This window comes from Falco biarmicus, chromosome 11, assembly GCF_023638135.1.
Source record: "Falco biarmicus isolate bFalBia1 chromosome 11, bFalBia1.pri, whole genome shotgun sequence".
NCBI classification, from domain to species: domain Eukaryota; kingdom Metazoa; phylum Chordata; class Aves; order Falconiformes; family Falconidae; genus Falco; species Falco biarmicus.
In genome coordinates this window covers 3,923,549-3,940,257 of record NC_079298.1, presented here as the reverse complement: position 1 = coordinate 3,940,257, position 16,709 = coordinate 3,923,549, and the positions used below count along the sequence as shown (strand labels likewise).

Here is a 16,709-nt window from a genome sequence, read left to right as displayed (position 1 = left end):
TGAACCCCTCCGTTAAGAATCAAGCCCTTGTATTTCTTGAGTGGAACAATTTGGTACAGTTCTGGTTGTTGATCCCAGTTTACAATGAAAGTGATAAAATTCTCTTCAGAATGTCATTGCTAAGATTGCATAATTGGGCATTAAAGTTCTCATTATACTTTACAAACTCCAGGACTTTGTTAAAAACCTGACATTCCAATGTACTGAATTTCAGTGTTTGACAGCTCAGCTGTGAGAATTTTTTTAGAGAACATTTGTACCATAAGAACAGCATGTTAATTGACTAAAAAAACCTGGGACAGATTAATCATGGGAGGGAACAGGATACTTAAGAGAATGTAGTGCTAGAGCCCTCTGCTGCTGAAAACCTTTAGAAATACAGTTCTTTTCAAATGCCCTTTTTTTGAATGGCCTGGGTTACTCATCCCATCCATTCCAGACCCCTGACTTGGGGTGGGATAAATCTGCACACTAAGGTGGCTTTCTTGTAGTGCTGACTGAGAAGGAGCCTAAAGGGCTAGCTTGCTTCAGACCCTGAACTTCCACATGGCCAAAGATGAGGTGAGGTGATCTGCTTCTTGGTGCCTCTACCACATTAGCATGTGAATTTTTCAGCGATGTCAATTCTCATTCAGCTGTGGCTGTGCTAGTAATAGAAGCAATGTGTTTGCAAAAAATGATCAGAAAATGGCTGAGTACTATTGATTTATGCATTGAAAGAGCAGAGAGAGTAGACATGAGCTAGAAAATTAAACAGCAGAGATGATATGCTAACAGTGTATACCTTCCCACAAATATTGAAGCAGTGTTTTACAGCCTGCTTTTCTTTTTTCTGTTTTTCAACTCTTGGTTAAATGAGCCCCTTACAGCATGGCATGTCTTATTGCTGGGGTTGATGTTAGTGGCTATATAGGGGAGTGGGACAAACCAAGTAGACATCTTTATTCTCCATGAAGCCCCTAAACATATTTGCTATTATCCCTACTGCATAGTAAACCTGACTTTGTAGTAGGTGTTCCAGTATCTAAAATATTAGACTGACCATTGTCTGCAGCATTTTGAGAGACTGATCTAAGCTGATAACCTGGACTTTGATATGGAATTTACATCCACAAACTGTTGACTTGATTTATTTATTTATTTATTGTTAAAAACCAGGAGCTGGGTTTGTGTCAGGCAGTGAAAAGTGTTGTTTATTGGTCCTTGGAACATTTGAAGCAAAAAGAGGTCTGGCAGGGCTTCTTTCAGATTTATAGAGTTAAGGCCTTCTGGTACATCATTTACTTGGAAAAGAGGAGCTGTCCTAAAGTTGCCCTACAATCTGCTACGTTCTTGTACAAGTGGCAGTTACTCTCAGCCTTTCCAGAATGGAAAGCTCTGGAAAGCCCCTCAGGGGCTGAAGCGGACAAAACTGTGGGCTCGGCTGGTCGTGCTGGTCATGCAGGGGCTTGGTAACTGCAGTATTTGCAGAGAAAGATCCCCTCCACTTCCCACAAAGGAAGAAGATGACTTTATTTCAGCCAGTGAGGCTGTTCTGAATTCATCTCACATCTCACATGGCGCAACTGCCACTGACAAAACATGTTTAAACCACAGAGAAAACTGCAAAATGCATTTAAGTGTAAAAAAAATGGGCTACTGAAAGAAAGTGAGAATATGCCACCCACAAATTTCCTTGGGGAAGTGAAATCAGATTTTAAGAAACCATTTACCAGTACTACATTATATGATGGTAATGTTACCAAAAAGATCATTCTTGTCATCTCTGATGGCTGTGTAGACAACTGTAATGTTGGAAGTCTCCCTCTTCCAGTTACTAGTGGTATCCTTTCTGTTTCTTCAGTAGTCTTTGTATGTGTTCCATAAACTGATATTTACTCGTGAAAAACCAGTAAAGATCTATGCATGTTTGCTATGGCATAACAAACTTTTTCCATGAGTCATAGATAAATTTTGCATTGGGTCTGCATCTTTCCTTCTCGGCCGGTATTTCTTGTTATGCCTGCCTTTAGAGTAGGTTCCCAAGATTGTCCCGTGCCATAGAATTTGAACCTTGCAAGGTTTTAAGGAGAAGTCAGTACGGCTGGACAGAGAAGAGAGCACTCTGTACAGATCTTTCCTGTGAATTTATATAAAAGATTCACAGTTCTGCAATTACATAATATAGTCTTTACTGAATTGAAATTAACTTTTTCTAGTATAAGTATATTTTAAACTCTGAAGGTGAAATATGCAATCTCCCTGAGTTCTGGAGGGTCTTAATCAAGGGTGTCTGTGTGCTTAATGCTTCACAGCTCAAGGCTAGTGATGAGGCTTGTTGGGGTTATGGGAATATGGCAAAATTCAAGTTTTATTACTTGATTCTGGCTAAAAGTATGTGGAAGAGAAACATGGCAGCTATTATATACATTGAAATACAGAGGAGATGTACTCGGGTATTCATGGGTAGTGAGATATTTATAGAGATAAATTCTATTTAGAAGTAAAATTGTATTCTCATATTCAAGCAACGAATTTTCATGGATACTTGTGAAAATTATGATTTTAAGATTTCACTTGTGCTGACATTCTGGTGTACAGACATAGGTTTTTCATTTTGATAATCCAATTTATGACTATACATGCAGGCATATTGTAGTACAGATGCATAGCATTAATGGGTATAGTGAAACAAATGGGGGGCACTGAAAAGAAGTTGCACTCGTAGCCAGGAAGGAGGGTGGAATAACAGAAGAAAGAGGAACTGATGGACTATGAAAGGTTTTATATTTTTCTTGGAAAAAATTGAGATCTATAGAGAAAGGGGAGAGTAGCAGGCAGGGGAAGTTTTTAGTTGCAAGTGAACAATGGTAAGAACTAAGTTAGGTGTTTGTGCAATTCAGTTGGAGAGTTTAAATGTTTATATAGGAACTCACAGAAGAGAATAATTACACAGTAAAGAAAGCCAGCCTGATTATTTGAAATAGTTGTGGTAGTGTGTAACTTAGAAACCAGATGCAGGGTCTTGGGGAGGTGGAGGAAGGAGGATGTGAGCCAGAAGAGGGGTTTGGAGGTGACACATGTGGTTGGGATGTGAAGGGCAAAAGGGGATGTATGAAGGAGAGTGAATCAAGAACTGTGTTAATATCAGGAAGGAAGGAGAGGATGGGGCAGATGAGAAGTTATTGCTGGTGGACAATTGTAAGACCAGAAGAGGCTATCTTTAGCCTTTAGATAGATGACTGCTGGGGAATAGGTTACGCAAAATATACAAGGATACCAGGAGATGCTGGGAGAGGAAAGATAAGCAACAGAGATCAGGAAATAAGCAGTACTTCTGACACCTCAGTTACTTGGGAAGTGGAAGGGTTGAACTAGGTGATAGCAAGGTAAAGTCAAAAGACCTCCTATACAAGGAGAGTGTGGCGAAGACAACAATCGGGGATCAAAAAAGGCTTTGGATGGACTATACCTGGCCATAATGTCGAGGGTGATAGGAAAAAAAGTGTCTGTTACAGGGCTGTTCTGAGTGGAACAGTTTGGTAGAAGGTCAAGAGGAGGTGGCTGGGAGCATCACAAATGGGAAGGGAGAAGCCCAGAGCTGCCTGCCAGTGCTGTATGTGACAAGGAGTACATGCTGAACTGGTCCCTGTAACACCCAGCAGGGACCATTTAAGTGAAGGGATCTACATTATTGTGGCACTGCCAAATTACCCTGTTTCTGCCTGGCCTGCAAGGCCCATTTTTCTTTGGTACACGCAAAGAAGCTGCAGATGAGGAGGAGTGGAGTGGTGCACAAGCAGATTTCATTCTAGCGTGTAACTAAGACATCCTGAAGCACAGATGCAGTCTGTGGTCTTTGGGCTACACTGGACCTCATGAAAAATACCAGGAGTAGTAGGAACACTCATAGAAGTGATGACCATAAGGGATAGAAACTGTGTCAAGGTAGAGTTTGAGTGGTGGAGGAGGTTGGAAAAAAACCGCACGTGGGATCAGAACTTTATTTTTTTAATGATTAAAAAATTTCTATTTTTTGAAAAGGAAATGGTTTTTGAAAAAGTTTTGTGACCGGATGTGCACGTTTACCATGGTGAGCAAGTAACATTCATGTTCTAAGCAGTTTGTTATATGTATTTCAAATATAACCATGTTTTGGAAAGAAAGATGTCTAAACAGATAGGTGCTATGACATGTTGAAAATGAACTTAATCTCCTGTTCTGGGCTTCAGTAGTATCTGGTCCAGCATGATGGTATCACATACATGCTGAGTAAAGTAGCAGTAATAGGAAGGAAAGGTGCCTTATCCCAGCACATCTCTGCCTGGGTTCTTTCAGAAGATCAGCTTTCATTGTGAGTCATAGTTGTCACTTTTAATTAAAATGTTCTTTTCTAGCTGCAGTTTGTAGTTGTGCATTATTATCTTTGGAACTTTCATTCTGCAAACTCAGCGAAATGCATACAGTTTTCCTGTAGTAAGCTCCTGCTAAGCTGATTAATATGTCAGGAATAATGCAGACGGATTGTGGTGTAAACCACTGAAAAGTAATTGGGTATTCTGTATGTTCCTGTTCCTCTGTGAGGAAGAAACCCAGACATAATGAAAGTTATACAGCTCATATTTAAATATCAATCTGTTTAGTTGATGTATTTAGCAGGTAAAAAATGTTTTCTATCCTGTTCTTTGGGTAACAGTTCTAGCCATCATATGGGCAACTTTACACCATAAAGCAGGAAATAAAGCATATTTCATACTAAATTTCATACAAGATAATCTTTCAAACTAGAGGATTACTTCAAGTAAAGCTGAAACACATCAAAGATCTAAGTTGAAATGTAAATTTCCCAGTTTCCAGAAAGCACACTTTCCAAAGGCAGCTGTTTCTCATCTTATTTTATTGGGATTCTCTCCTACATAAATGTCTGCAGGGTGGGCCATCAAACTGATTGTAATTTCTAGCAATTAAGAGCTTAATTATTAATTCTCAGCATGCGCTACTAATATGCAATACATTATTGAAATTCTGACAGTTCTTGCGTTTAAAAAAACTGAACAAAACTGGAGTTTTTCATATGGTTATGCAAAGACTGTCTTAGAGATAATAGGATACAGATTTTTTTAAACCAGGCCCAGCAACTTTTTTTTTTGCTGTCACTAAACTGTCTTTGTTCTTGGAGTCATCATCATCTACGATTAAGATAATCAAAAAAACATTTACTCAGAAAATTCTGCTTAGGAAATTTCAAGGCAAGACCAATAGTAAACTTTAACTGAAATCAATTAATATCTTAGCAGAAATGGCAAAGATCAGGTCCTGTATCACAGAAGAGGGTGAAGATCTGGTAATTCAAAACTGACTGATATTTTGTGGAAATAATTTTGTCTTAAATTTTACTGTACTCTTTTCTGTAAATTTCCTAAATCTCTGGCCAAGCTATAAGTAACATCCCAGATCTTGTAGCAAAGTTAGAGAAACTTTCTGTCATTAATATTCTTGGGAGATAAAAGGTAAAGTTGAAATCTGATTATTCATGCTTGGTTATTTTATTTCAGGATTAGCAAAATCTAAATATGAACTTGAATGGAGAATTTTATAGTGGAAATATAATGAAGAGAATTCAATTATCATGAATTAAAGGGTATTTCTGGGTAAGATATGCTGGTTATCATGGTATTTCTGTGCAAGAAAACAATTCAGATAATATTTCACACCCCTTTTTTTTGATAAGAGAAATTCCCCTTTGGAAGCATTCTAATAATTCTGCTATTGTGTGTCTTTAGAACCATGGTTTCTTAATCTTTTCAGGAAGATTAATGAAAACTATTACAAATGGCTTATACAAACTGAATATCTAAATTCCTAAATTTGAGTTACCAATTAGAATGTAAAAGCAACATGCCCGACTCCTTCCTCTGGCTCAAATGTGGAATTTCAGTTTCTAAGCAGGATATGTAAAACTAACTAAAAAAATAAATCACTATAGATATATATATATATAGTGACTTCCAATGGAGAAAATGAGGTAAAAGGAAAGAGATCTGGTCAAACCAAGCAATGCACTTTAAAAAATATATTAATGGGAAAATTCACCCTAATTGGAAGGCATGGAAGTTCTACATTGTTTTTCTGAAACTCTGTTCTCCCTGGGCAGCCACAATCAGAGTCAAATGTCTGCAGAGCGGAGCTTTTCTCTGAAATTTCATAGCATGCTCTCTCAGAGCCTTGCTCATAGCTATTTCCTCCCGTATGTCTTCTAGTACTGCCCCTGTTTTCCTTCTTTCCTGTGTAGAACTGTTGTCATTGGTTTATTAAAATAGACTAAATTGCCTTTTTTCCTTTTTCCTTTTTTTTTTTTTTTCTTTCCCTACATGGTTAGATACTTTCAGGCCACAATTGTATTCACTTTAGCAGAAATGTTGGAAAACGAACAGAATCACCCAGAGTCTCTCCTTTGGTTTCTCTTTAGCAGCTCACAATAATTAAGAGCAAAGGTGGATTTCAAGCCTCATCCTATATCCAGAACAGTACATACACACAAAACTGGTGGATGTCTTTGAACATGATGGGGAGGATGGCTGGCCAGCCAGGCCTTGGCTGTGGATGACATGACTGTCCTGTTCACACATGTTCCCTGCCCTGCGCTCCAAACACTCACTTGTCTGTCAGTCTGGGTAAAAACACGTGGCCATAAAGTCAAATCCCATTTGCCGGGTATCAGTGTCATATACTGCCATGCAGGTGTCGTACGGATAGATACAGTCAGAAATTAATTGGTCATGTTTCAGAGGTACCCAGGGCTTTTAACCTCGTACTCTCAATGAAAGCAAGGTGGCAAAAGACACTTTGCTTTGATTCTCAAAAATGTTCTAGTCTCAAGCCTCCAAGGACAATTCAAGTGCACTCACTCTTGTACGAGCACCTTCCTTAGGCGTACCTGGCTCGCCTTTGCTGCAGTGTCTGGGGAAAGCGCTGTGCCCTTCCGTAAGGAAGGCGGAAGAGGACTGATGCGTCCTCAGTATGTCACTAAAGCAGTCCCCACCATGAATTTCAGCAGTGGGGTGACAGGTGCTGGGGTGCCGAGCCCCAGTAAGGGGGTCAGTAAGCAGAGGCACACTGAGCTGCGGCATGTGGCTTTTGCTAGCTATGTCCCAGTGGCCCTCGCTGCCCCTTTGCAGCCCGCTTGGCATGTGAGTGGGCTGCCTGTGTCCTGCTGTGGTACACTCTTTAATATTCATTCTCGTCCCTCCTTGTATCTCTACCAATTTAATTTCTTCTAGACATGGGCAAAGTTGTATATTTGTTTCCAGTGAAGCATTGTGGTGTCTGTTGCAAAGGCATTAATACACCATCCCATTTTGATATCTTCAGGGTGAAAAGAATTTATAGGTGACGTTTTAAGGGAGAGGGCTGCTGGTTTTCAGGCAAAGAATAAGCAGATTACATTTAATCAGAACTTCTTTTTGAATTGGAGAATTGTGAGGATATGAAAAGCAGTAATGACTACTGATGTAAGAGCTTACATAACCGTAATTCTCATATGAGAAGTATGTTATTATGGCTATAGACAAAAAGTCTTGACTAGAATAAAAAATACAAAATGGAGGTATAAAGTTATACGTCTAACTAAGCAAAAAAATAAATGAGCAAAACCTCAAGTTTCATACAAGACAGCACTAACATGATGCCCACAAAGATGCATATAATAGAAAGGTGAGCAGCATATTTAAAAACTAAAAGCTGGATGAAGAGGGCACAACTTGTATATGCAGATCTCATCTTTCTACATTTTTTAAAAAATATCTAAATTATTAATAGTGCTGTGTTTCTAATTGAAAAGTTGTACTGGAAATTAAGATGGCTCCAAGAGCTTTGAAGTTCCCTAATTATTTCAGTGACCCAGACTGAAAATGGACACATTGTAAATCATCTGAACAGCACACATAATTAAAGAAGAAAAACAAAAGTGGATGTCTGGCCAGTGCCAGCAGAGTATCGGTGAGGAAAAGGCTTTTGGCTGAAGGAAATCTGAGGGTTGGGTTGGGTTTGTTTGTTTTTTTTTTAATTTCAACCCCATGCTCAGCTTTGTTCTGTTTTGTATGTGTAGTCCCTATTATCAAATCTCTTCCAGCAGAGAAAATAAAACATGAATTCTGCCCTATGGAGTGAACTGGAGAACTCCCAGTGCCTTCCTAAGGTCAGGGGAGGGGGTACCTTCAGCACCTGTAGAAGCACAAATCATGCTGAATGCTTCAGAAAAGGCTTCTGCTTCACAGAACAAGTGTTTTCTGGCATTTGAAGAAAAAAGTGGCACTACCATCAGTAAGATGTGTTTTAAAGAAGGGTATAGTATCAGGAAAAAAAAAATAGTAGCTGAAGGTTTGGTCTCCAGCCTCCTATTGTGATCAGTTGCCTGTGCCATGTTGGTGTAGATGGTGCCATGCCCTGAGCGAGCCAGATCGCAGCAAGGGGAGCTGTCAGTGGCCAGTGGCCTCAGCTGTGTCACGGGGGCCGTTTGAGGGTGTCCGCTCCGGAGACCCCAAGTGGGATGGGTGTTCGGGGACTCTGGGAGTTGGCTGGCTGGGTTGCTCAAGGAGGTGCTCTTCCCTTTCATCTCTTCTGGAGTGATGAAACACCTCTGGGAGAACCAGGAGGGGCTGATGGAGACTGTGATTGGTTTAGTGATTGATATGTTTGTGATTTCTAAGTTTGGTAGTATAAGTCACTGCAAAGAGCCAACATATTAGCATATTAATGTTGTTGATTGTGCTGATAATAAGAGAAAGAAAAAAGGAACAGAAAAATCATCACTTATCTGTGATGTATGACAAAGAAATCGGCGAAGCGAATTGTCTGCTGCTTTGAATATAATTAATATTTTCTGAACCCTCTGGCAAATGTTACCATTATTACTTATTTCAGCCTTGTAATGCTCTCACTCAGACTTCTGTGTACTTGATTTTCAGGTTTTGTCAGTAACTTTCTAGCACTGCCAGATCACTTAAACTCTGCAATTTCTTGCCATTTATCTGAGTGAAATTTCAATAGTATGACCAACCTTATGTTTGATAATTTGTCGGACCACGCAGGCTGGTCCTACGTATTTACTACCTGTTTTCTTCCCATTGGAGTTTTGACTCAGGCCATCACCTGTGGCAGTGCGTGGGGGGAACTAAGATCTCCCTGAGATACGTACACTTAAATGAAGTGGTACATTGAAAACTTGTTTGGTAGAAAATTTAAATCTGTAATTAATCTAAAATGAAAAGCTGATTTATACTACTGATTATACAGAGACAAATACTGAAGTTTTTTACAGTGGCATTTTAACTACCTCTTTTCTTCATATGTCTACTCGACACTTCAGAAGATGATGTCAGAAAACTATTGTTTGCTTCTAAGAATTAAAATTGCCTTCAAAAAACATCAAATTTAATTTTATTTGAGTTTAGTGAAGACTTTCAAAGCCTTGAAGAACATGTGTATGTGGGACAGCTGCTCTGTCATGCCAGGCATGTTAACACAGCAATCCTGTGGAACTTGCAACAGGAGAGCAGGCTTAAGGCTGCGTGAAGATAATCCGTCCTGGCTGCGTAGTGGAATAAAAATGTATAATGTCAGTGTCACCGTTACTTCTTACCTGTTTGCACTTAGATTGTTCTTTCTGCAGAATACGCTGGAAAAATTGCACCCGGTACATTTTGTCAGGGCAAATCGCTATCTTCTACAGGGAACCATTTAAAAAAATTATGTTTGATTTGATTATCGTAAACTCTTTAAAATCAAGGGTTATTTAACATTCTTTTAAAGAATGAGCTACATAGAATTCACTAGTATTTTAGGAACTGGTTTCCTTATGGAAACAGAATGATTCTTGTCATGCTTGATACAAGCCCAAGAGCCTGATATAAACCAAAGTTTCTATGAATCACAAAGCTATTTTTAATAGTCTTACCAGTGCTTTCTCTCCTCTTTTTTTGATGGTTTTGTTTTGTTTTGTTTTTAACATGTGCATAAATACATGCATTTGAAGTTTTGCAGGTCCAAGATGATCAACAGAGTTGACTTCATAATTGCAGTCAGATCTTTCAAAGACAGTATTTGGGAATTGTTATTTTAAATGCAGTATCGACAATAAATTGAGTGGATTCCAAAGGCACTTTGAAACTAGTTTTTATGTTATGACTCTTTCAAATTGCTTGCTCAATAATTGCCGCTTGCTACTTATTTTTACTGGTTTTTTTAACACTGTTAATGGAAAAGTAAAGCACATTGAAGATAATACTTTGCATGTTTTAGCATAAAACTAAACTGATAAGATAAAAATATTTGCAGACAGATATAGCATTTTTTAGTTGTGGGGGTTTTTAAGCAAATTTTTAATTACTTTGTGAGGGGAAAAAAGGAAAATGGCTATATCTAATTATCGGCAGGCCCATTGCAGAGGAAAAAGCTTCTGAGATGAAAAAATAAGTTTTTCTATATTTTCTTTTAAAAAAAAAATTGCTGCCTCTCCTATTCTTTCAAGATACTTGAAGTTTAGAAGTTTTTTGTTCCATCTTTAAATCAGAGTTTTGTGAGCCATACAGCAATTCTCTGCCTCTATCTTTTAAATAGGTGAGAACATCTCTTGTGATTACTGAGAAACAGGAATTAGCAGTTTTACTGCACAAAAGATCCATTAATTGAGAAGAGATTAGATTGTATTGTAATTAATTTCCATAAAACTACTGTTTTTCTTAGATTAAGGGTTTTCTTTATAAGAAAAGAAACTGCAGATAATGGTAATGAGATGCTTGCATGAAGCTGATAAATAGCAGTTTATATTTGTTTCTTTCGTAGTTTCTTTAATCTCATTCAAAAAATAATGCATTTTTAAAAAGCATTCAGAAAACAGGTCACAGCATTTTTAAGCTTTTGTGGGGAAAAATGATTGTTTTATTTTTTTGAATTGTTGAAAAATGATATGTTAGTTTGTTATGAATGCAGTGGTATAGAATGAGTTATTAGCTAAGATGTTAATAACTTTCCTTAAAGCAGAATCACACACAAAAAAAGTATGTGCATTTTGTCCTAGTTCTTCGCAAAAATCCACCTGTTCCCAGTGCCTTTGCAGGACAGCCTTTGTAGCTTGCCAAGTTGTGAGCATTTCTACGTGTAGTCTGATGAGTTCTGAAAATGTAGTGTTCTTACATGTGAGACTGAATAGACAACCTGAAATACCTTTAATTTTCACTGTGATATAAATCTTTTAGTGTGTATAGTCTTAGTGTATAGCATGTGACATATGGTGAGCAGTAACCTCTAATGTTCAGCTGTGGAGTATTGTATTTCTTTCAGTAGTTTAAATGGGGGAAAGTGCTAAGCACTGGTGTTTCTGTGAGGAAGTAGGAAGACTTTCTGTATCGCTTACAGGGATTAAGGAATTTTGTAAAGCTGCAAGGAGTATGGTGACTCAGCCTCCCAAAGTTGGGAGGATGGCTTTCTGCTGACTCTATTTGACTTGTTTTATTCTCAAGGATCTCAACTCACAATCCTCTTACAGTAAGTAACCATCAGAAAAAAAGAAAAGCTTTATGAAAAAATATGAAGGAATAAAATGTAGGTAAGAAAAGTGTAATTACCAAAGCTGGAGTTAGTCCAGGATAGGAATTAATAATACTGAAATTAATAATGTAATTAAACCATTAGTCCACAGGGCATGAAATTTTACTCCTTTCAGTTGTACCACAGGTCCTTTAATTCCGTACTGGTGCTTTCTGAAATGATTGCAAAGAAAAATGTAAATCCCAGGCAATTTTTTTACAGGTTTTTCAGCATTTTTGTTTGTTTTCTTTTTAATTGCAAAGGGTAAATAATGGAGCAGACTATGGACACATGCAAACCCACTTAATATCAAAATACATTTAAGTTCATACTTCCCCATGGCTGTTCTTCCAGCACATATTCTGTAAGCAGCGGTTTCTGCAGCAGAGTTGCTTCATATTAATTTTTCTCACAAAATCTTAGCAATGCATCATAATTCCGGGTCAAGTCCCTTTCTTATTCCAGTATTGATCTTTTCTTAAATACAGATTGTTCGTCTATCCAAATCACATTCTGGTTTGTTTTGGTTGGATTTTGTCCTGAAGAGGACAGTTCCAATACATAACCAAGTAATCCTGCCAACCTCACGTATCATGAAAATTGAGTCTTATCATAGCTTTTGAGGAAGGCTAAGTAATTAAATCACTTTGGTTTATCCTTTGCATTTTTTTCTTTCTAATCTTTAAAACAATTTTCTATTGAAAAAGAAATCACAGCTATTTTTATGAAGTGCAATAATGGAGATACTTCTGTTTACATAAGCAAAAGAAAAAACTGGTTTTCAAAATGTCTTTGCTGTTGTAATTGCTATTTTTAGTACAGTTCTAGCACTTCACTATTTGTACACTTTCTAGCTTTTCTATTAGACTGTTATTGTTCTGGGTTTCTATTAAAATGAAACGTGGGGTTTGTTTTATGTGTGTGCCTACAGTAGAGGAGAATAATGCAAAGCTAAGTGCTTTTTAATGCCTATGGGGGAAGAATGGTTTTTTGAGTAGTTTTTGAAGTGTATGTCACTGTTCAATTGTTCATTATCTTCAAATGGCTTGAAAAGCTACAAATAATTTGATATTCCAAGGGCATTTATTTTTATTGTGTCGAGGTTTGAAATGCGCAGTTGCAAATGCTGCTTCCTATGCTGGAATACAAAGAGGCTGTGCAGCTTGACAGGTAATTTCATTTTTCTTGTGAAGAACATATTCTGTGACCAATGCTTTTAAAGTTTTGATCTGTTTTGATGTTGTACGCTCAAATGAACCGTTTGGGAAGATCCCTGGACCTAAAGATTCACCCTGCTGTGTACAGGGGATGCTTCTTCAGAGGGAAGGGATGGGCCACGCTGCCTTAGCAGAGCTTCCCAGGCAGAAGCACGGCTGGAGGCTGCCTGCCACTGTGTGCTTCACATCCTTTCCCTCTGGCCCCTTCTGCAGCCCTGCTGATGTTCACAGCTTTCCCTCTTGTCATTGCTCTGTCTCTTTTCCTTGCTGCTTTTCATGTGTGAAGGTTTGCGGAAGTCAGCAATTACTGCAACTGTGGATGATCCTAAAGTCAGGTAGAACACAGTGTAAGGTGACTAACTTTAAGTAGCTGTGGCCAAAGCCACTTCCGACATCCAAATACAGACCTTCCGAGACTAGACAAGATGATCGCATGTGGTGTGCTATAGTGATGGGAGCAGGTAACATGGCAATCAGAGGAAACCCTGATCTGAGAGAGAACAGGGAGCATTTCTGGTTTGGTGGGTCTTGGGCAAGTCTCTACTGGACTTGCTTTGGAACACAGCTTTGGGAATTTTCCTGCCTAAAATAAAAAGTGACAAATACAAAATTATTTGAAGTTTGAGGAAATGATAAAAGTAATTTCCTCCCAAATAAGTTTGGAATTGGCCAATATATTTGAAGTTGAAAAGGCAGTAGCCTTATTTCCAGAGGAAAATTAGGGGCAATCTTAAAATAAACATTTCTTTATCACAGGAAATTTTGAGGGCCGATTAAGAATCCAGATCCAGCCACAGTGTTGTGTATGAAACCTGACTGGAGATCTAGTGTTCCCGGTGTCAGGAATTTAAATGTACAACGTTTACAATCAAAGTTCACAGAGTAAATTTGAGTGGAGTGTAGCATCTTTATTTTTTAGGTGTGTGGCTGTTTGTGTTCTGCAGTGGACTATACCATTGAACTGAAATAAAACTTTTCAGTTTTGTGATTTGTTAGCTTGTAAATGAATTATTTCTTTTTTCATACCTACAAGCGTTCTATTTTTACATTTTCAGAAGTTTATGTACACTATTATGCAGATGTTTTCATTGCATCAGCTGACTGTCATTAAAGATACAACATTACACCCACAAACTTGGCGTCTAGTCAAGCTGAATTACAAAATTACTATACCCTTTTCTCTGTTTTGAGCTTTACCCTTGAGCCAAAATCATCCACATAAAGCCTGTCATTGGCACTGCCAAATGAATAACCAGCTGCACTCTGGTTTCAGTGTTGTTCATTTCAACATCTCAGACTTCTGAGAACATGAATAAACAGTGTTTCTTCTGCTAGTATTTGTGTGCTCATCTCGTTGGGATTACTAGAGGCAGATTAGGTGCTAATAAAATTTAAACAAGGAAAAAAACATTTGAGTATTTTATTACCCTTGAAAATATCAATGTATTACATGATAGGAAAGTCATAGAGATCCATGAATGGAGCATTATGTGATCAATTAAATTATTTTTTTGTCTTAAGTTTACTTACATACAATACGAATTATCTCTACTGATATTTTCCATTAATATATAGTTGCTCTTTCACTGGCACCCTGTGAAAAAGAATCCTGATAAACGTTACTTGGCTTTACTTGGACAAATTTTGTGCATTTTTTTCATAAATGTAACTCAAAACCTTGTTAAATGGTTTAGAGAATGGGAGCTGAAGGTTTAGCCCTTCTTGGCTTTGTGGTAATATTTTTCAGAACAGACTGATTTATCTGTAATCATATTAAAATAACTTCTAAAAATGTCAAAATCTATTCCAGATGTAGAGACTGCTTGACATGTTTTAAATCTGCTTATTGGGTATTCTCTGAATTCAAGAGTAGTAAGTTATTTTTATTCCACTGAAAAATAGTAAGGTACAATTGTGCAAACTGTTACTCATGTGAGTTGGAGGCACTCGTGCAAATTGCATGCGCAAGGAAGATCTGCAGAGCTTGGCATCTAGATTAGAAGAAGTTAGGCTGTGGTGGAATTTCCCAGGTGTTTGTTTTACTGCAGTAAAATTAATGGCGTTTCTGCTAAGTCCATTATCTGAGTTTTCAACAGACTTAAGGTAATACAAGAGAAGCAGGAACAACAGGTAAACATACTGGGTTTGGGTTACTTGTGTTCTAGGTTTGTAATAATTAAGTTTACATACCCTTTTCATTGTTCATATGGTTGAAAAGACAGTGAATATACTGCAACAGTAACTGTGGAAGGCTAAGGAACTCTTGATTTCAGAGAAATCGGGTGTAATGCAACAGCATGTTTGTCAGGGAGAAGCAGAACCAAATGAGACTGATTCACTTCTGTGACTCACAGCCCAAACTGAGCAAGGGACCAAAACACGGAGTACAAATGTCATTTTGTACTTTGTCTGGTGAACATGTTTCGTACGTGCAGGATTTACACAGTTAATTTCCATCATTAAAGAATGCAGCAGTTGTGGATGGTCTTGGCATGTTTCCTTCTGTCCCACTGTAGAACAGATGATGTGTTTAGATTGCTTTCTGTGATTACTCTGGCAGTTCTCACTTTTCCATGTTTTGTAGGAAGGTAGAATAAGAAATCCAGAATGGAGACTACAGATATCCCTCAGGAAAAAATTGTATTTAATGGACTGCAATCTTGATGATAATTGTAAAAAAATAGTCCCCAAAATGTTGATAGTTTCAGAAAAATGTTTTTTCCCCTTTTCCTTCAGTATGCTGTTTGGAGATGACAACCAAAAGGAAAATTATCGGCCGCTTGGTGCCCTGCCGGTGTTTTCGTGGTGAAGAAGAAATCGTCTCGGTGTTAGATTACTCTCACTGTGGCCTGCAGCAGGTGCCAAAGGAGGTTTTTAACTTTGAACGGACATTAGAGGAGCTTTACCTAGATGCCAATCAAATTGAAGAGCTACCTAAGGTAATCAGTGTTGTGCCTGTAATACAGATGTCAAAGCTGTGTTCTTAAATGTGTATTCGGCATATGCTTCAGTTCTGAAATAGGGCTTGGTCTTGACCAGGAGACCTGCTTGTTCTGGAAAGAGTGGTGGCTTTTAAATCTAGCGATTCAATTACTTTTTTACAACATTTTTTTCCTGCCCTCTCTGAAGAGCCCAAAGAGCTGAACCACCGTTCTTGCAGATGGTGCTGTGTGGGGAGGAGTAGAACCACCTACTTCTCCTTGCTTCACTACACAAGAACAGGGGCAGCCAATGAAGCTTTAAATTGTGAAATTAACAATTGTTCAAAAGAAGTACTCCTTGGACAACAAGTAATTAGTGTGGCATTTGATACCTTGACCAGGAGTACGCTAGCCTGTGGAGCAGGTGATGTCACATTTGGATCCTCTGTAGCACTGCTTTTAAAAGCAAGCTCTTTGTCAGGATAAGTCGTTTATCCTTATGGGAGAAATGCCAGTGCTGACTGGTATTTTTATAACTGCAAATGAGGTCCTGCAATGAGATTACTTAAGTTATCCTTCCTGTGTAAAACTTCTTTTATAGCACCTTTAAATCTGTTCCTCTGCTGATTAATGTTTACTATAAGGAATTAAAAGTTACTGTAACTTAAGTGTTCTGGAAACAAAAGAGGGCAAGGTAGTGGAAAAACCAATTAATAGTAGGTGCTAGCTACATAATGAAGCATGAAGTAATGTAATCCATTCCTTAATTGAATTTTTCTCAACGATAATGAAAGGTGCTTACAAGTCTGTAATTAAACATCGTTCCACTGTAATCCATTCTTCATCATCTCTCAACATACTTCTTACTTACACTGCCTAGAGACTTTATTTAAATTCTATTTACAAATGTAAAAAACGTACTTTTTCCATTACATGGAGATCTTTTATTCGGATATGATGGTTCATTGCTTAAGATTGCTCACTGTAGAAATTCTCTACAGTTGGT

The 16,709-nt window shown here is 38.0% G+C and overlaps 1 protein-coding gene across 6 annotated transcripts in view; it reads left to right on the top strand.

Annotated features, from left to right (window-relative positions):
- The window catches only part of LRRC7 (leucine rich repeat containing 7), a 177,546-nt gene that overhangs the window by 57,708 nt on the left and 103,129 nt on the right, over positions 1 to 16,709 (top strand). For all 6 annotated transcript variants that reach the window (XM_056355871.1, XM_056355870.1, XM_056355877.1 and 3 more), the window contains exon 2: positions 15,519 to 15,721. In XM_056355871.1, the coding sequence (XP_056211846.1) occupies positions 15,519 to 15,721 (203 nt within the window). The remainder of the gene's footprint in view (positions 1 to 15,518; positions 15,722 to 16,709) is intronic.